The 21,828-nt window shown below is 36.4% G+C and overlaps 1 protein-coding gene across 1 annotated transcript; it reads right to left on the bottom strand.

Annotated features, from left to right (window-relative positions):
- Nucleotides 1-2,604: 2,604 nt before the first annotated feature.
- Nucleotides 2,605-16,380, bottom strand: LOC116258708 (mannosylglycoprotein endo-beta-mannosidase). Its single transcript, XM_031636033.1, has 11 exons — nucleotides 16,033-16,380; nucleotides 14,750-14,888; nucleotides 13,345-13,572; nucleotides 12,487-12,545; nucleotides 10,951-10,999; nucleotides 6,863-7,093; nucleotides 5,270-5,439; nucleotides 4,969-5,173; nucleotides 4,095-4,763; nucleotides 3,782-4,009; nucleotides 2,605-3,688 (listed from the first exon to the last, which is right to left on the bottom strand). The coding sequence occupies exons 1-11, from the start codon at nucleotides 16,215-16,217 to the stop codon at nucleotides 2,852-2,854; spliced, it is 3,000 nt and encodes a 999-aa protein (XP_031491893.1). The 5' UTR covers nucleotides 16,218-16,380; the 3' UTR covers nucleotides 2,605-2,851.
- Nucleotides 16,381-21,828: the final 5,448 nt, after the last annotated feature.

The raw sequence follows: 21,828 nt of genomic DNA, 5'->3' as shown, positions 1-21,828 counted from the left end.
TATAAGGTGTAATGTGATGAATTGAGAAAGTCATTTTCATTCCATATTCAAGTTTGTTGACAGATTGATTCTACTGTAGAAAAACAGTTTTTCCATGCTTTTGCCTTTTCATAATTGTGTACTTTCTGTTTATATCATTTAAAATGTTTAACTATGTGTGAGTGTGCACGTGCTTAGTTTCTTCTTAATTTTATTAGACTAATTAGTGTTACATGAGAACTGAACTTTAACACCATGTGGATGGAAAAAAAGTATGCTAAAATATAAAGAAAAGGGACAGACTGAAGAATGGAAAGGACTGAAAGATTTATTAACAATGCTTGTTTGTATATGAAGGAAAAGAAAAAAGAAAAAAGAAAAGTGAGAAATCATGTTTGTTTAGCTATATAATGGAAACGAAAGGAAAAATTTTAGGGTTATTTGCAACAACAAAAGTAATAAAAAAGAAACATGAAAAGGAAAAGGAAGAACAGGAAATTGAAATTTTTGAAGGAGCGGAAGATGAGAAAGAAGCATCTATGAGATGGGTCGTGACTATGGCAAACATTCGGAAACATTGCAATTTTTTCTGCATTTAGAATCAGTCAATAAAAACTCCATAATATGGTTTTGTTAATTCTCATGCCAGTGTTGGTGCTTCACCTCTTGAACGTTGATGAATATTCTTGACGTTTTGCATGTGATCATTTTGGTTTTTGTTCTCGGAAATAATTTTTTCAAGTTCTCATTGTTTTGATTTATGGAATGAAAATAAAAATTATAGAATAAGATGCCATAAGGGTTTGATTTATGAAATAAAAATCAAACTTGTAGAATATGACTCCATAGGGACGAATGCTTATTGACAATATTTTCTAGTATCATTTTTTGAAATTTTTATGTGAATAGGAGCCGATATTTACATTTATTGAAACTGATAATTGAAGCAAAAAATATAAAATATGGGTTATTTGTACCCAAGTGTGATTTTCCGATGATAAAATATCTATAGTTAAATGACATTATAGATATATTTTTCTTTCATTAACTATGCATATCCTTTCCTTTTTTCCTTTATTTCCATTCATCCAAACACACCCTTGTCAGTCCTTTCTTTTCTTTCCATCTATTTTCCTCCATGGAAAGAGCGTGTAAATATTTAAATTTCGATTAATCATTATATGTACATCAGGTAAACTTTGTAGTTGACATTATTCATAACATTATTTTATGTCTTTCTTACTTTTCCACTTTAGTGGCAGTCGATGGCAGTCGCTGTGTGCCTCGTTAATCTCAATTCACTCGAACTGATTCAAACCGACAAGCGCTATTCGGACCTTGACTCGCCTGAGTCAGACGTACAATTTTGATTGTAGGGTGCTGACTGGCCTGAGTTAGACTTAAAATTTTGATGGTTAAGTTTAGATGTGCAGACTATAGACTTAAAATTTTGATGGTTAAGTTTACATGTGCTGACTAACGTACTAGTGGACTCCACGACAAACAAACTGCAGAAATATGTTATGACGGAAATGAGTGAAAAAGGGGGCATACGAAGATTAAAAGACGAAAGATAAATGAAGACTCTTAGGGCCCGTTTGATGGGCTGGAAAAACACTGTAGCAGAAGACAAAATTCAAATTTTTAAAATTTTACACATTCCATCAAACGTGAAGAATTTTTTCTGACCGTTGGAGGTGATTCAAGAAATATATTTCCAAAAACATTTTTCCAGCCAAAAGAGTGAAAAAAAATTTCCGAAAATTTTTTTGTGACCATTGGAGGAAGAATGGAAGGGGAGACCATTGGAGGAAGAATGGAAGGGGAGAAGAAGAAGGGAAGGAGGGAGGAAGAAGAAGGGAAGAAGGGAAGGAGGGAGGAAGAAGAAGGGAAGGAGGGAGGAAGAAAGTAAAAAGGAAGAAAAAGGGAAGGAGGGAGGAAGAAGAAGGGAAAAAGGGAAGAAGAAGGGAAGGAGGGATGAGGAAGAAAGGAGGGAGGAAGAATAAGGGAAGAAGGGAGGAGGAAGAAAGGAAGGAGGGAGGAAGGGAAGGGAAGAGGAGGAAGGGAAGGGAGGCGGAGGAAGAGGGAGGAGGAAGGGAAGGGAGGCGGAGGAAGAGGGAGGAGGAAAAAGTTGGAAGGGAAGGGAGGCGGTCCAGGTGGAGGAAGAGGGATGAGGAAAAAGGAGGAACCCTTCCCTTCCCTTCCCTTTTCTTCCCTTCCCCTTCTTCCTCCTCCTCCTTCTTCCTCATCCTCCCTCCCTTCCCTTTTCTTCCCTTCCCCTTCTTCCTCCTCCTCCTTCTTCCTCATCCTCCCTCCCTTCCCTTCCCTTCCTCCTCCTCCTTCTTCCTCCTTCTCCCTTCCCTTCCCTTTCCTTCCCTTCCCTTCCTCCTCCTCCTTCTCCCTTCCCTTCCCTTCTTCTTCCTCCGTCTTCCTCACCATTTCCACCAAACGTAGAAATTTTTTTCCAAAAAAATAATTCCTCTATAACAAGCCCAAGGAGGTTTTGGTAATATAGAATTTTCTTTCTCATTCATCAATTTCAGAAATTTATTTCTAAAAATTTTTTTCAATTCCCATATTTCCAACCATCAAACAGCCCCTTAGTGCTAGAACAAGATAGCTAACTGGGAAAAAAAAAACTAAATTTTATTATCATAAAACACTTTAAAAACACTAATCCTTACTATCTTATTTAAATATTAAAAACACCCAGATATGAAGAGCTTGCGTTTCCACAAACTGGAATAAGGATCCATCACAAGGCATCTCCTTGATTCCCAACCAGTTCACTCTGAAGGGAGGGAAGTATTTTGACTTGGGGACTATAATAGCGTCCACTGGTCGGCAAGTATAATGAAGAAATCAAATCCCTTTAGGAAGAAATAGTCCCAATGGAAATACTGTGCCTGTAATGATGATTCCATCCCTGAAGTGTAATTCGAGGAGCAACCCCTGGTTGTACCCCAAAGGAAAGGTTAATGGACATCGTCTCGCCCGGCACAAGTGAAAAGTAGTTATCTGAGTAGTGGACGGGCAGAATTCTAGTGTCACCTCCGGGTTCGGAACTCTCCCTTGATGCATGAACGGACAAATGTAAAAAAAATGCAACACCTGAATCATTGCCACCAGTTTGGATCACTTTCCAGTCGTTGTCCATCTTAGAGAAGCCCCCGAACATCCTGCTCAACAAACTCTTAGATTTTTCAAGGACGTCAGTATGCTCTTCCAGTGCATCCGTGGATCTAGTGTCAAAGTCATTATCATAATTCTGAAGGTAATCACGGACACGGTCACCAATTGGATTTTCATTGCTTAGAATCCTCGAGTCTCGCTTTTCAGAAAGATTCTGGATGTGCATCTGAACCTTATAATTGGTGCCCATAATGGTAACCTGCGACTTTATCTGCAGAGGTACTTTTTTTGTGCGGTAGGCTTCCAGCAGCCGGCAATCACCTCCCTGTTGATGCAGCCAGTAGAAGTTCCTGGAAAGAATGCTTTTGTCGGATTGTCTGAAAAGTTTGAGCAGAAGGAAGTACACGGGTTTGGCATTTTTAGTCTTGGGGTATTTCATTTCAGCTATTTTAATTGTTCTTTTTGGTGATAAAGAAATATCATTTATAACTTTATAATAAGGACATGTTGCTTCTAAATCCCAAACCGATACTTCTATCGCCAGGTTAGTGATTTCGGTTGATGTGGTATTCACTACCTGTCCAGGAAAACAAAGCATCAGAAGTACCAAGGTGTTCATAATATATTTCTGAGTGGATATAGAACATAGCATTTAAGAAATAGGACTTACCTCTACGAAATAGGTATCCAGATTAAGCTGCACATGAATTGGCTCAGCAGCAGAACGACAGCCATAAAAGCCAGCAGTTTGGTCCAGGAGATGGTCATAAAACTGGCCCCTGAGACCAGTCCACGGATTCTGAGTTTTCCAAATAAGCACTCCCGTATACTTTGTCCACATTCGTGAGGTCCATCCTTCTAGCAGAGCTCTGTATTGAACATAGTTTACAAGTTGTGCCTACAAAGGGGACATGGATTCGATTGATGAACATGAGGAAAGCTGAGAACAATAAGGAAGACACATAGTGGAATTACAGAAATACCTTCTCACAGAAGTCATCAAGGTCCTTTGGAGTGCCATAGAGTTCAATCTGATCATGGACCTTCCCCGGCTTTGAATAGGGTATGTATTTGTGGTACTTCCAGATAGGGTTTGGCACCTCTTCAATAAAACCACCATCTACCTTAATAAACAATGGGATCTTCCAAGCTTCTGGAGGCATGGTTGCTCTAATGGTTGCTGCAACAGGCATCCCAACAGATCCTACTTCGGGATTGAAACCATATTTATAGAAGTCATCCCTAAAGAAGTTTGAAGGATCCTGGATTTCATAAGGACCATCTGTGAAGTCTCCTTTTCCATTTGCAAATCCATCCCAGAGTGATCCTGGGACATATTGCCGGGTACCATCAAGATATTGACTTGGATCACTTGAGGAACTTCCGAAATTCTCAACTGACTTAAGTTTTTCATTTGTACTCTGGAAAAGCGGGTGAAGCTTCAAGTCATTTTTTAAAGCAGTGTTAATATCATTTGGAGGAATTTGTTCATTCCCACCAACCCACAGAGCCAGACTTGCATGATTTCTAAGGAGCTTGACAGTGTCTCTTGCTGACTTCAGGAACAGATCATGATCCAATGGCCCGTTCGGATTTGACACAGGCACACCTCTTCCATCGCAATCACCCGTTATCCAAAATTCCTGCCAGACCTGCAAAAGGTTACAATATTGATTCATCAAACCAAAGTACCTTCTAACAGATCAATATTGACTCAAGATTTCAGAAAAGTGATGGCATTGTTTCTTTTTTAAGTGAATAAAAGATGAGAATGGAAACACAGACTCTTCTAGTTTGGAAACACCAACTCTTCTAGTTGGCACTAGAACAGAAAATATTGGAGATTAAAAAGATTACCAGCAAACCATACACATCACAATAATGGTAAAATTCTGGTCTCTCAGCTATTCCACCACCCCAGCAACGAATCATATTGAAGTTCATATCCGCATGAAATTTAATGTCTGTCTGGTACCGCTTTTCTGAAAGCCGCAGTAATCCATCAGACAATATCCAGTTACCACCCCGGATAAAAATTGGTTGACCATTGATCCTGAATAATCTGCAGGTAATAACACTATGTCAAAAGGGGACCACATATGGGGTTATGCGCAGATAAATATCAAGAAGCAGATGAACAGGAAAATCAGGAAAAAACCTTCCACCAGTTGTGGGATCTATACTACTGTCAATCTTACGAAAACCAAAATAATGCTTCCAGGTGTCTGACTCCCCATGTCCCTTTACATCAACCAAGATCTCAACATTGTAGAGGGATTGTTTGCCCATGCCGTTTGGCCACCACAGGTTGGGTCTGTAAAAGAAAAGCTGGAAAGTAGAATCCACTTATTAAAGTAATATGTAGGTGCATAACATTTTCAACCAAGCAGAAATAAAAGACATCACTTGAAAGACTTGAGACAAAAGAACGGGCTAAAAGATTAACACTAGCTGAAATGAACAACATATTATCATAGATGGGCAGAACAGAAATCTTGATTCAAGACTATCTATTTGTTTCAGGATATATAGGTATGATACAAGAAAGCCACTAAAACAAAACTACCTCAAGAAATCTGTTCAAGCTTCACACATTGGAAGAACTTGAACAGTTACCCCTTGCCTGAACCAAAGGTTCTTTTTTCAGAAGCACTGAATTCAGGCAAGATGAGAGCTCGACAAAATTAAAGAGAGGGTTAAGGTTTTTCTCTTTTTGGCATGAAGGTCCTCCAATGGAGATTGCCGGACTGAAAGGCTCCTAGCTCAGTGGTAGAACTCGCCCCTGATTATTGTGTTGGGTACCTGGGCTGCGAGGGGTTTCAGGGACATGATAGTCCAATGTACACATTACTGCCTGACCAAGAGATGCAGATCATCCAAAGCATATTAGCATGGCAACTCCTCAGGAGGATAAATAGAGTGATTCTGGTAAGATCCAATTAATCTGCTTTTCCTTAGGTTTCCTGAAAACAAAACCCTTTCAATCTACTCTTCTGGGCATATGAAACCACTGAAAACCTAATTATTCTAATCTGCTCTTCTATCTGTTTCCCCTTCCTCATATGGAGCATACAGCCTACTGTCAGAATGTCAAAGGCCACATTAATAGCATAGATGCCATTGTGCTATGGGTAAAAGAACAACCCCTTTATCGAGCACTATATATTTCTACAGTTTTTTGCTCTTTCCGGTGTCTAAATTATCTGTACTATATGTATTTTCCACCAGCCAATATCAATGGATCTAGAAAAGTATCCATTCCATATCATGTTTTTCTTTAGAAAGAAGTAATTTCAGCTTCCAGCCTTCCACATAAACTCATCCAAGGAGTATGTGGACCACATCTTAGAATAAACTGTCACAAATATTTGCGCTATTTTTTCTAAGTAATACGTTAAAGATGGAAAAAAGAGATCAGTACAAAATGAAAAATTTGTGATATTCTGAAAATATCACCAAACAAAGAATATTGCAATGTCACCACGAAATGCTTCAAAAAACCATTTTCAAAATATTTTTAATTTTTTTTTGTTTCTTTGACATTCTAACAAATATTTTGAACTTCTATGAAATGCTTTTGTGAAAAAAACTAATAGAGAACTCATAGTTTCGTGGTATGTATGCATGTCAATTCGTGAGAGTTTCCCAATAAAAACAAATTTTACAATTAATACCTAAAAACCTGGGAATCAATACTTTTACGACAATGATGTAAAAATAGCAAACAACTGAGATAGAAGACATGGCTTACCAGAGGGAATGTGTACTGAACTTGTTTGGAAGCAGGAATTGTCAGGACCTGTGCCTGAAGATGCTCCACCAAACAGATGCCTTCCTCCAGGTTAGTACTTACCTGAATACTTAAAGAGCACTCAGCAGGCCAGGAACTTCTATTCTCAAATTCAACAGTGGAATGCAAATAAACCCTCTTATAGTCATCAAAAAATGAAGAAACCAAGTGAGGATCATGTATCTTAACAGGCTGCACAAGCAAAAAGGGAGAATTAGAAAACCACATTATGAATTGCCAAAATATGAAGGGACTTACAGCTAGCAACAGCATAAACAAGCAGCTAGCTGAAAAGAGTGGGCACGACATCATCAATACAAATGCATTACAAAGCAATGTTGTAAAATCATGCAATGTAACCTCGATCAGTTGGGTCCAAAGTTAGATACATAAAGTAGCATAAATCATCCAATCTTTAGTGGTCAGATGGTCATTTTTCTTGTTTTTAACCCCTCACCACACTCTCTCTCCCCCCTATAACCTTCGCCCTTTTGCCTTTCTGCCATAGGCTGCCATGGGTGGTGGCCTCCAGCTGCCCTCCCCTCGCGAGTGGACGCATGCAGGTGAGGGGATTCTGGTCGGAGGCTGCCGCCCAGGGGAAGGTGGATGCCTCTCCCTCTTCATTTTAGAAAAAGAGAAGGGGCGGGAGGTTGTCGCTTCCCCTTAGGCAGCAACCTTCCACCACGCTCCTCTCCAACAGACGTCTATCAGCAACTGAAGGGTGGCTGGATGCCACCTCCCCCATGCCAGCGAGCTGCCACCATCCTCTACTCCCCACAGCGTTCCCCTACAACAGTGAGGAGCAAGCCGAGCTGCCGATGGCCTCCCGACTCCCCTGACACACAGTCTCTGCACTTTTGTTTTCATTAAGATAAAGCTAAAAAAAGGCTGTCCAACTGGAGGGCCCATGCTAGTAGAGACCATCTTGGCTGAACGTGGCTGCGTCTCTTTTAATGGGTCTTAAAATAAGTAAGTTTTCATTATCTATGGATTACTCCTTGGAGTTGCTTAAAGCAACTTATGGACACCAAATCTGATTTTTTTTTTACAACAAAATAGGATCTTATAACATGAACCAGTGTCACAATATTTTCGAAAATATTGTGATATTAACATGATATATTGTGAAAAATAACAAAAACAGAAAAAAATAAGAATCACGACATTTTGAAAAAAAAGGAAAATATATTTATCACGTTATTTTTATGTTATTTTTACAAACTTTCCAGATCTTTTCATTTTCTATTTTTTTAGCATTCATAGTATCATGGATTCAAATTTAAACTAAATTATTTGTCATCATTTTTATCATCATTAAAACGTACCCTTATCATTTTGATATAGTTTTATTTATATTTTCTTATTAGTTTCTGATTTATTTCATTTATACCTAATTTTTTATATTTTAAAGCTTTCCGAGTTTTTTTCAAGATTTTTCCCAAAAAAAACAACCTTACCAAAAAATACCAGAGAAAAAACTCACCATTAAAAACCCAAAAATGATATTTGTGTCTTGTGACAATGAGATAAACTATAAAGGTCTATTTTTATTGCATGAAATCGCCCTAAATTTTATATTTACTTTAAGAATGTCTTTTCAAGTTGAACATAATATTCAACCTCAAGAAGTTTATGTAACATTAAATTAAAAAAAAATATTTTCTAACACTTTTTATGTATTCAACGTGTAATCTGGGTTACACCCATATCATACCATAATGTACAACATGAGGAGGTATGTTATAAGTTACAACCCATTATGGTATAGTTACCCACTTGAAACTTGTATATGGTTTTCCTTTATAAGATTATGGTTACATCACTTAACAATTAACATAAACGAGTGTACAATATGCTATGCTACATACAACAACTAAGCATGAGTCCACACCTGTCGCCTAGGTCCACCACTTAGGCGACGGGATATGTGTTAGGCCTAGGCACCCCTAGTCCATGGGAAAGTGAAAAGTCACCATCCCTTTCAATTAAAGTTTTTACTTGAGTATATATTGGTTATGTACTTCATTTTGTATTGATTACGTATTTTTATGCATTGTTATGTTGATTATGCTGTTATATGTATACTGTTATATGTATACTGTTATATGTATATTGTATACTGTTAGTCACTTAGTCTATTATATAGTATTGTGCTACCTCATACCTGTTATATGCATACATTAGTATGGTTATGTTACATACTTATATCATACAGTCATATGTTTCTTTATTTGTTATACATGTTATAAACCTGTATGTACATACTATTATGTTAAGTTGTATTGTAATGGAATTTGTTATTCCTGTTATATGTATTGTAATATATGTCATATCATTGTCACAAAAAACGCACATTATTCGAAAACAATGTGTATAATACACGAAAAATAAGTCAGCCGTATAAAACGGCAATTAGACACGTCTTTTTTAAAAAAAAACGCCATAAAATAAAAAATGTGTATTATACACGCTTTTTAGTATTTTTTATTTATTTTTATTTTTTTATAATTTTCAAGATTTATTAAATGTTCTAAATTTTTTAAAAATTTGCCAAGATTTTCCTGAGATATACAACTTTGCCGTATTATACCCGAAAAATTCCTTGGTGTATAATACCTATACACGATATACGTGACAATGGTTATATGTATATATCGTTATATACAGTCCATTATACTTGTTACATAGTATTGCATCAACCTATGATATGTATATAATGTTAGCTTGTTATATAATATGTAGCATTGTGATACATGTTATATGTATATGTTAGTATGGTTCTGTACTTATATTTATTGTTACTGTTGTGTACTTATATATATATATACTATCGTGGATTGTTAGTCTTTTTGTTATATTATGTCTATCTTTAAGTACAGATCATAGTCATAAATATTAAATAATGTTTCAGAGCCTTATACGATAAGGTTTTTCTCGGGTATAGTACGAAGAGCTTGTAAAAAAGGGAAAAATATGGTAAATTTTAAAAAAAAAAAAAAAAAAAAACTAAAAATGAGGGAGAATAAATAAGTGAGAAACTAATAACACATTAAAAAAACTGTTTGGCACTAAAAAAACATGAAAAAATGAAAAAAAAAAGGAAAAACGCAAAGAAAAGTTTTAAATTTTCACGTTTTTTTTTTCATTTTCAACTTTTTTTGGCAAAAAAATGCATTTTTTTTTAGTTTTAAATGGCAATTTTATTTATTGCATTTTTTTCGAAAAAAACGTGTTTTTTGTGGCTATGATCTATAGATCGATTAAAGCCTTCTTGCAGATTTACATTCCTTCTTCTAGAGATTAGATTTAGTTTTTTTTTTTCTTGTATTAGATTGCATTTAATGAGTAATGTAAAGTTGTAAACTTCTTCTATTGATCTTGCATATTCAATGAAGTCAACAATTAATTTTTGATTGTTTAAGTTGACTATGTTTGCTATATTACTACTTCCCACATTTCAAATATTGGTAATGGTTAATCAAAATAACTTCACGTATTAGCATAACTAAAAAAAATTTGGTCGCCTTTTTTGCCTAGGCTCGCCTAAAGCCCCCCTAGGCGCTAGGCTCTGTTTGGTTACTTGACAACATAGAACAATGGTTACTTGACAAATTCATGTTCAGATTTTTTTTCTGCATTCAGTACATGATTCAATAAACTAGTAGTACACTAGTATTCCATGAAAGTAGATTGGGATTGGACACACCAAAATACTAGGGATTCCAAGCTTAGCCCAAAGTGTCAACTCTCGAACAAAATATGGACACCTTAAGCATAAGTACGAAACGTTAACAAACAGAATCAGAAAAGATAGCATTCCCAATCATAGAGAAGAGATACTAGCAAGGTGTCCCAAGCTAGACACTGCTATGCCTAGATTGTCAAGGTGAAATTTTTGTCTGACAATTGACTCCTATAGTTTATCTACAAAAATTGCCAGATAAGTTGGTCAAACCCTGCAACAATGGCATACCACAGACATGTAACTAAAGTATATTATCAGTTAATCAAAGTGGAATAGGAACCTAGATGATAAAACCAAAGCTTACCCCCGTGACAGAAATAGACACTTCATCCCAGATGCCGGTATTCCTATCCCTGAAATACAAAAAAAAAACTCCAGTTGCTTTAAGTGATTTGCCTACTTAAAGAACACTATACTCGTTCAGTTACTGTAGTTGATTTAGACTAGAGAAAACACAAAGGGGATAGATACATAATAAGCTCATAAATAGATGCCAAAAGCATCATTGCATTTTGCACGATAAAATCAAACTAGTTTTATGCATTGTCACAAATATCACTTTCGGGTATAAAACGCAAGGTTTTTCTCAGGTATAATACGGCAAAGTTGTTTTCCTCGGCAAATTTTAAAAAGCTAAAAAACTAAAAATAAAATGTGAAAACAAAAATCTGATAATTGGAAGATGAAAAAAAAACGTGAAAAGAACTCAAAAAACATAAAAAAGAAAATGCAAAAAAATGCAAAAACCACACAAGAATGAGAAAAACGGGAATAAAAGGCGAAGAAAACGTGTTTTTTCATTTTGGTGTTTTTTCCCGTTTTTTCGGGTTTGTTTTTCACGTTTTTCTAGCATTTTTTCCAATAAAATGTGTTTTCTATGACAATGGTTGTATTCAGAAATCTAATCTCAATATTGTTCTAGATCAGAGATTTGGAGGGATGCATGACCAACTCTGAGACCAATGAAAGTGGTATCCAAAGGTCTTGTACTTCTAGTAGCTCATGTTGACAACTATTACAGAACACAAGCTAGGATGGGAACTGATATTGAAGAAAACACACAGAGTCCAGACTGTAAGCAGGCACAGAACAATATTTTGGACAGAAAATCTACTAGCATGAAGGAAGCTATCTGACAAATGAGCTCTGTGCTAGACTTTCGCAGTCATCATTATTGTCTTCTTGGTTCCCTCTTCATCTTCTATGCTTACTTTTTCCTCTCAACATAATCTTTCTTTATCTGTATGGGCATGTGTAATCTGGGTATGGTAAAAGACTGATTCTATGACTTAGGAATTGCCTTAAATAACAGATGATAATGTGATAACAAGTTCAAAACTTCACATGGCTATGAGAACAAACATGGTCCTGCATGGAAGAGAGCTTTCGTCAAGCTATGCCTTTCCCACTCTGCACCATATTATGGCATAAGTTTATCATTGATGATTTCTGTACGTCCATTTGCTTCAAAAGAAAAATGGAATAAAAAAACAAACCAATTGAAAAAAGCATATCTCAATAATGTGGATCCCTGTTGGTGTCAGCATTTTTTAGTTTATTGTTTGGAAGAATCAGAAGTGCATCATGGAAGAAATTAGTTCTTTTCTTCATGTTCCTGCCTAATACCCCACAGAAAAATAATGCACAAAAAAGTCAAATGGAAAATGATCTTTTCAGAATGTGAATTTGAGGAAAAAAAAAAAAACAGAAAACAGTTTCATCTTTGGAGCTGGTTCTAGTAAATTTTTCAGATCTATATATGAAACGTACAAAAGATGGACCGCCAATAGTGAGAAGAAGAAGACTGAGGCCACGTTAATGGATTATTTAACCTAATTACCTTATTGGAGCCATCCAATCCCATCCTTCAACATATTGAGCAGCCACATCTTTGCCTATCTGAGAAAAACAAAACCTAAAACCTAATCAGCACGATGATTACAAGCATGTTCACGTAAATCATGCATTTAGTAACTAAAGAAAATATGCTTCAACGTGGCCATGCATTTCCTCAAACATAAAGCAAACCCTAGCAAATGTGTGCATTTGACAGGACAAGAAGAGAACAAAAATATTATGGTTGATAAGCCACTAATTCTCTAAATTAGCTGTCGACCAAAAACAACCTCCACCTACTGAGAAGCCACTCTTGAAATCAGAAGGAAACCAACAAAGGTTAAAAAAAAGGCATAGCTGCGATCAACCTTGGAATAGAAACTATAGTGCAGAAAATGCCTAGGACAAGCCACTGTTACCATCTATTATATCAATGTTGGGACATGTTTGCTGAGATTTACTAAATCTGAAGCAGACAAATTATCCTTATAACTTTATTAAATTTGACCTAACATTGGAATGCTGTCACACTTAAGAGTCTAACATTGGACAGAACAGAAAAACGAAAGCTCCTCAAAACTAATTTGTGTGCATACTAAGAAAAAATATTTAAAACATGAACTTATCTCGTCCAGAAAAGATGGATATTAGGTAAATTTACAATCTTATTCCTCAAGCAGCAACTTTTTAAATTTTACCTACTAAGGAAAAAAAATAATCCACATGTGCCAGAACGCTATCATGTCCTGCCTCTAAACTTACAGATTGTTTGCCAGCTGCAGAAACAGCATGAATGTGCAATCATAGGAGGTACCATCCATCATAGAGACAAGAAAAGAGATGCAATCAGATGTATGGTTACCTCATGATCACCACCTTGGCCCCCTTCTAGAGGGATTTTTCCTGGGTTATCAGGAGGATAAACAAGAACAGCAAGCATATTTTTCCCTTGCAGGTTCACAATATCAGTAACATCCAGTGAATGCCTGAGAAACATGCCCTTCTCTAGGTCTTTCTTGTGCCCATTTAGATACACCTCGGCAGAGTAATTAACTCCACGGAAGTTCAAATCTACATGCTGATTTCCAGTCTGAGGAGGGAAGCCCAAGGCACAATATAAGTGGCTGAATGTACATATTTCCAAACCATAAAAAATATGCTTGATCAAATGGAACTATATTGAATGTATTTCGAAGTAAAATGGCATGGAAAATCCATAAGCCTTCTATCAGCAAGGATAAGTAGCTTAATGTACATGTTTCCAAACCAAAAAACATACGCTTGACCAAATGAAACTATGTTGATTGAATTTTGAAGTAAAATGGCATGGAAAATCCGTAGGCCTTCTGTCACCATGAACTTTCTGTCAGCGACTTATCAGGTAGACAAATCTTCTCCAGTATTTAGACGTCAACCAATGTGTCAATATTGATGTGCATCCCATATTAGCTCATATGCATCATATGAGCAAAAAAAGGACATTGGAAGGGATTCAAAATGGCCCCTTCCAAACACCAGTCCATACAAGGCCTGTATCAGCCAAACCAGGATGCATCAGCCAACATCTAATAAATAATAATTTTTTTAAAGTTTTTAATATAAAGGAAATCTCAAATCACTGGTATGAACCAAAATGCATCAGCCTATTCAGCTGAAGGACTACATCATTTAGAAAAATTATACAGTGCTTATACCGATATTCACAACATTTTCGCCGACATCTGGTGTGTGTGTGTGTGCGCGCGTGGAAACGAGGATGATTGGCAAAAAATAGCAAAACATTATGACTCGTGGTCATATAAGAATGACATGTGATGCATGTTCCTGCAAATGATCAACAAAAAAACAAAATACATTCCAAGTGCTTTACAAAAACAAACTTAAGGGAATCTTAAAGAAAATGGTTAGGTTAATCTTGGTTCAACACTCTACCTAGTGCATTGGGGGGTGCATGATTTTGGCTACTGCAATACCAAGTTACCAACACAAGAGATATACCCAATACTTTGTCCACCTTACATGTATGCTACCCAGATGTTACATTTCAATTCCAAATATGACAGGAAGGGAAGCATCAAGAGGGATACAACTTATTTTCTGCAAATATTGCACCCATTGAAGAAACTCATGACTCATGAGCTGCTTACTAGCACCAATTATCATTATTTAACCCAAACTTTTTCTCAACTAAAGAACATTATGATTGACATCGACCTCAGCACATTAATTAACAATTCAGATGATGATTCAGGAGCATAGTACCATACCAATGAACAGTCAAATGTCGTGAAGAACCAGAATGTATAGTGTTCCCTCCCAGAATCTGCTATATCTATGATCGCCTCATTCTCCAGCCCATAAAATGGATCAGGGACCAGCTTGTTCTTCAGTAGAGTCCCTAAAACACTAAACTTTGCAGAATAAAGTACCATCAGAATGACATGTTTCATAAATATTATTGGTAATGAATGTTTTTTTTACTTTTGTACTGAATCCATAAAAGTGACTTATTCATTTCCAAAGCCGCATCAAGTTTGAGGACATTTCGACCACGTACATCTAACATTAGGATCTTCCATTGATTAAACTAACAAAATTGGCAGCACTTTTCTAAAATGCACATCTATCGTGAAGAACAAACTAAATCGGCCATTTCCAGGAGAAACCAAAAAAGGTCAATAGTAATTTTGGAAAAAAAAAAATCTAAGCCATGTTTATTTTGATAAAACTTTTTAAAACAGAAGCGCAGCATGGTTCTTTATACATATATCCGCGTCTGTCCGTAAGGAAAATTTTTTGCAGCCAGCAATATGTGCGTATTCTGATGCTATAGTAATACAGCCACGACATGTTACACATTCTACTTATTTTGCTTCGTTAGAAAAGATAAACCGTGAGACCATACTGGCGAACACGCAACAGGCAACCATGTCCATTAACGCCCACGTATGTTATATTTGCAAGTTTTGCTAAAATTAAACAATTTCATTACGTCCACAAATTTATGACCGCCAGCATCTTTTACACGAAAATAACCGCTCATACTTCCCACTTCCAGGTAGAAACGTGAAAACAGGTAAGAATTTAACAAACATAACGAAACCTCTAAAAGAAACAATTAACTCGTCCAATAGCAGGCGCGCGCGCGCACACACACACACAGAGACGGCTCGTGTTACTGGGAAATGAGAGCATGAAGTGGGAAATGAGAGGAGAAAGAACAAGGAAGGCCATGAAGAACCAGCACGAGCAACTTGCATAGGAAGGGAACTGGAAATAACCCGTTAAAACGCAAAAATATCCAATTTATGGCAGTACCGGACCGCCGTCGAGATCATTCTCGCTTTCCGACAACCCAAGAACGGAACCATTTTCACCTAAGAAGAAGATGATCGGATTCAATAGCCGAACGGAAAGGAATCCCGATCTCACACGACGTTTTGCTTATTAGAACCCACGATGGAGATTCCTTCTCCCATTGTAGCCACTCCTCTCGATAAATCAATAACAACAATGAAAAGGGAAGAAAATCAGGGGAAAAGAAAATTACGTGCCCGGGACGAGGGCTTCCATCCATGGGGCCTCGTCAGCTGACGGAGGACTGGTGGTGGTGAGCTGCACGCCGGAGCGGCTCACCTCCGCAGACCTCGCCGCCACCCATCCCGAGTTCAGCACGGTCTTGCCGAACCCCTCGACCAACCCCCCGCCAGAAACAGTTGCCCGGATCATCGCCATTTCGCCGGAAAGCACCGTTATCTGCCGAAACTCTAGCAAGAAACCAGCCTCCGTCACTCTCGGAGCGTCGGAGGGACAGCTGCCAGCGGCATTTGCTTCGTCCGTGCGGCAGCGTCGATGGCCCTCTATCCTTGCGAAAATCACCGCTGGGTTTTGAGCACAGGTTTTTCAAACTCATCGCTGTCGGCCCAACTCTCGTGATCCGAACCGTCCATCGTGCGATGGACTGCTTACATGATATCATGCATTTGTCGGCGGGGGAAATCTGGAGTTTTTTGCACGCTTCCCCACGGTGTCTGCTTATCCTGGTGGAGAGCCGAGATGACGTGGCAAATACGAATATGGATTCGTCTCGGATATCATAATCAAATCTGTATCCGAGTCCAACGTAAGTTTTTTCTTTTACGCAATTGACATTTCCATGCTTGCCTTTATGAGTATTGACAAATTTAACCCCGTTTGTTAACTAAACAGGCAAAACGACCTCAGTTTATGTGATATGGCTTCGAGAACTCAGTTACTCGTGACAAAAGGATAGACGCCCACGAAAATCAATATTTTGATGGATTTGCTTTCACATCATAATGAGCAAATTTACACATAATGACCACATCATTCTTAATGATGAGTTTTCAAGCTTCCATAATAAAAGGCAATTCAACATGCAATCAAGTTCACCAACGGCGTTCCCAACCCAACTGGGCTTTAATGATAATAATCTCGTGAAGAAGCACTACTATTCCCACTGATGGCAGAACCATGTCCACCACCAAAGCAAAAAGACATTAGTTTGTGTGTGTATATGTAAACATGTATGAAGAAAAAAGTACAGCTATGACCAAAATATTAGCAGTTCTTCTTGCCCGTAATGCAAAAGGTAAATTACTCATGATTCTAGTGGCGTAATACCACCTTTTGTAATTGCCGAGGACTTTCTTTCTTCATCTAATAGTTCCTATATAAAGGTTAATAGATTGACGTAGTTAAACGAATACTGACTATATATATGAAGATCTAACCACACTATGCAAATACAGAGAAAAGAGACGATGCAAAAAATTGTCAAAATGGTGAAAATTGACTTCGTTGCCGTTTTAGTTGTCAACACGGCTAGGCGCTGCCTGGCAGCGCCTAGCACGCCTAGCCTACAAAGGCGTCCAAAACACATTGGAATTTTGTTTAAAAAGGCTTCCAAAACACATTGCAATTTTGTTTAGTAATTTTTAATTCTAAAATGTTAGCTTTATGTTTTAGGTGTTAAGTTAGCATATTAGCAAGCTGCGATTAGTCAAGATCAACTTAGAAAACAGCAAAATAAAATGTTTAATGTATTGAAGTTAAAATATAAGACAAAGTCTCTAATCTAATACAAGATCATTTAAGAAACAAAAAACAAAAAAACAAAATCTATATAAGAAGGAATGTAAATCCTCAAGAAAGATTTGATGGTTTCACTAGGCTCTTCTATTTGAAGTGGAATATTTTCTTCATTTGTCTTCATCAACTTCCTTCGTGGTTGATAAGCATCATCTTCCTCAAAATTTGGGACTATAAGTGAAAGCGTATCTTTTTGTGCTTTAGTTTTAGGAACAATCTTTGGTAGACCATCTGGAATTGAAAATATTCTTGTTCTTCTGTATCATGAATAATACCTGATAAAGGTAGGATGTGTTGTTCCTTAGTGTCGGGTACAACTTCTTCAGACATAGTAATATCTAATAATGTAAATAATAAACATGGGTAGCATAGCAGTTAGCACAAATTGTAAAGTGTTGCTTCATAAGATTCAAATGAAGAAATATATACAATAAGCATAATATGTTTTTAAATATTTATTATAGAATTGAAATCCACAAACTAAAACATCATGATAGACTAAAATTCTCAAGTCTTGGCATCTGAGGAAGAAAATAATGCAAGCCCATCATCAACTGAATCATCTAAATTAAATGTTTCATCATCTTACTCGGTGTCTTCAGACATCATTTCTTCTTCTTCTTTTTCAAGTTCTTGTATTTCAGCGAACTTCCTGTTACCTTTGCTTGCAAATGCACCCTTTGATTTTTATTTTGCTTATCTAAACGTGTGGATGGTTCATCCTTGCCTTGGGATGCTTCACTTGCTTAGTCTACAAGATCCCATGTGAGAGAAGGATCGCCATTGTATACATTTTCATCATCACTGGGACATTCTTCATTGTCATCATTTTCTCTCAATATGATTGGATCAATTTGTGCTCTAAGTCTTTTTCATTCTTTGTATCCTTCTTTGAGCCTCTGATTATATGCCACATATAGTAAGTCGTTCAATTTCTTATACTGCAATCTATTTCTCTTCTTCATATAAAGTTGTATACAAAGAAGCACCACATAAGTGTAACGTCCAATCATATGAATATATTTAAATGAAAGCGAATGTCTTGGTATAATTACCCATTCAAATGTACTTCAATTACATTCACAACTAAAAGCACTGTGTCATGCCCAACACTTGTACGGCTAATCTTTGAAGTTCAGTACATCCAATGCCATAAGATGTCCACCAATCAACTAATGGAATATATAAAAAAAAAATCAAATTGTATGGTAAGTGATACAAATACTAAATGACAAACAATAATTAGAATAAAGTATAAGTATCTAAGTATTGAATACACGTATACATATTTGGCAAAAGTGTTTTTCGATTTTGAATTGCCATGCCAAATGGTTCCTCTGCTTTTGATATGCTCTAATTTGGTCATGAATCTTGCTCTAGTCTAATGGACTTCCTGTAAGGTGAGAAGTATATTTGAAGAGCCATCTTTGATCTCATAATTGGACTGAATATTTGAATAATCATAGAATAATGTTGGCTTTAAGTATGGCCCTGCTGCATGTAAAGGTCGATGTAATTGATCATCCCATCTCTTGTCAATAATGTCCCATATGGGTTGATATGAAGACTCTTCATTCTTCAAATTCACTTAATTTCATACAACAAAGGCACATTATGGGGTCACACTATAAATTAATAACTTATAAATAGAAAAACATAATTTTATGACTTACCTTAATTTTCTCCTTTGCATGGTTTATTGCTTCGTATATGTAACCCATTGATGGTCTTTCATCACTATCAACCATGGTAATACTTCTACGAGTGAGTGCATAACTTTAAGAAACTTATGTACTTCATTCTAAAAAGTTGTTTTCAAAACAGTTCTATCCGCCATTTTTCCAGTTGTAGTCTTAGCTAGCTTGCTTTCTAACCATTCATTAGATGTGAAGATGAACCATAGAACCTTTCTGCATTTGTCTAAAATTGAATTGTGTTGCAAATCACGTCACAACTGGCCTATGAAGGTCTCTTTGTGTACGAGACCTCATCATGTTCAGAGTTCTCGCCATGTGCATAAAAGAATACCACCAACTCCCTTGCTAACTCCCTTGCTTTAGTAAATATACTTTTGAAATTTGGAATTTCTCCAATACCTTTTAACATCATATCTAAACAATGTGCTGCACATGATGTCCAACACAGGTGTTCGAAACCTGGTTCACCCATCAACATCTTACTTGCCTTCACATAGTTGGAAGCATTGTGAATCACAATCTGGACTATATTCTCTTCACCAACCTCTTTAATGACATCTCTTCATAGTTTAAACAGCAAGTATCATCATTGACTTTGTCAGGTGCATCAATCAACTTCAAAAACATTGTTCCTATGGGGCAGTGGACTAAAAAATTGATCAAAGATCTGCCCCTAGTGTCCATCCATTCATCTAACATGATAGAGCACCCATGCATCTTCCAGTGCTCTTTATATACTTTGACAAACTCATCTGTGCATGCAACCTCTAATGTCAATAAGGGTTCTCACATCTCATGGTATGACAGAGGCTTTATGCCTGAACCAAATTGTCCTACAACATCGATCATGTCTTGGAAAGAAGGTAGATTGACAATGTTGAATGGAACCCTTGTTAGTAAAATCATCTGCTAATGGTTTGACAAACGATTTTTCTTTCTTCCTTCTTATATTGAATTTTCAAAGTCATCTATTCCCTTTGCTAGCGGTTTGTTGGAAAACTATATCCATAGAACCTTTCTGATGTGCCGGTCGTGATCCACACTCATCTCTTGATGTCTGCACTTGAATCTTTACATCTTCATCTAGACTTGTATGCATAGATGATCTAGCTTGATTATTCTCACTTTCAGACTTCTTTGCCTTTTGTTCCTCCATGTATTCAAGCAATATTTTCTTATTTTGATGCTAGAATTCAACAACATTTACTTAATTCAATTAATTCCGCCACGCAAAACCCTTTTACATCTCGCACAAGTAATTGCATTTCTTGTTTCTACAATAGGCCCACCACCATGTAGGGTCAGCTGATTTGTGGAACAAAAACATTCGCACACCACGACTGATCTTATACTTGATCTTCACCTTCACTTGTATATGCATGTGCATTGCCTGAACTTCTGTGATCCATTTGTTTATAGATTTGAAGTAAATATAGAAAAGATAATAGTTATATGATTAATATGACAATATATACATATAGTAAATTAACATACAAGCATATATTACTAGTATACTCACATATGGTATATAGTACATAATAGTGTTATTATCTTGTATATACTATGTACAATACACAGATTGTATAACTGATGCATATAAAGATGTACATATGATTAATACAAGTTATACATATGTTATCTATGTACAGTAAGGTATATAGCATAATCCAGTCTTCTGTAGCAAAACTGATACACACAGAAAAAACACATAATACTTTGAACAGGTGTATAATATAATGCAGTCTTGTGTATCAAAACTGATACACACAGAAACACAAATAATACTCTGAACTTGTATATAATATAATTCAGTCTTGTGTAGCAATTGATATACTATACACTGTGATATAAGTAGTGAGTTAATTCCATGAGAGACAAAAAAATGGAGTTAATTTTCACAAATATTGACATATTGCAATTGCACAATAGTGCAGCACCTGCTATATAAAAGGTGAAGGAGGCAAACCAAAATTTATTTAAAGCTTCCATCCTTCTATAATTGCATGCCCACACAATTTAAAATTTTTACACTGTCAATGTTTCTCCATTTTCTTCAGATGGTTAAGGAATTCAGCCTTGCTAAGCAATAAAAATGGTTGTTAATATTTGAATTCTGTAAGAAAGAACTGGCAGGAATTCAAAATATTAGCTAAATGATTCAAAACAAGTGATGTACTATACTTTGTGATAGCAACGTGTTGTCTTTTAAAAAAGCAAGTAATACACACACACACACACATGTACATAATACAAAAGGTATCTAAAGACAAATAACAAGTTTTTATATCAATGATTTAACAAAAGAAAAAAAAATTAAGACCATAATAAGAAATGTATCTGTAATTATCTTAGCAGATTGTTTAAGATAATAAAGTAAGAATTGAAGTAGCAAGCGTGGAGCTTTCTTTGCTCGCATAAAGACAATTTGTAATTGTAGTGAAGTAGTAAGAATCAGAAGTTTCAGAGGATTTTTTCTCCAGATCCATCTTTTCTTTTATCCTACCTTTACTAATGAGTAATCAGATTAGGGACGGACC

The sequence above is a fragment of the Nymphaea colorata genome, chromosome 8 (assembly GCF_008831285.2).
Source record: "Nymphaea colorata isolate Beijing-Zhang1983 chromosome 8, ASM883128v2, whole genome shotgun sequence".
Lineage (NCBI taxonomy): Eukaryota > Viridiplantae > Streptophyta > Magnoliopsida > Nymphaeales > Nymphaeaceae > Nymphaea > Nymphaea colorata.
Note: the sequence above shows the minus strand (reverse complement) of the source record. Positions and strands in the feature narration are given on the sequence as shown.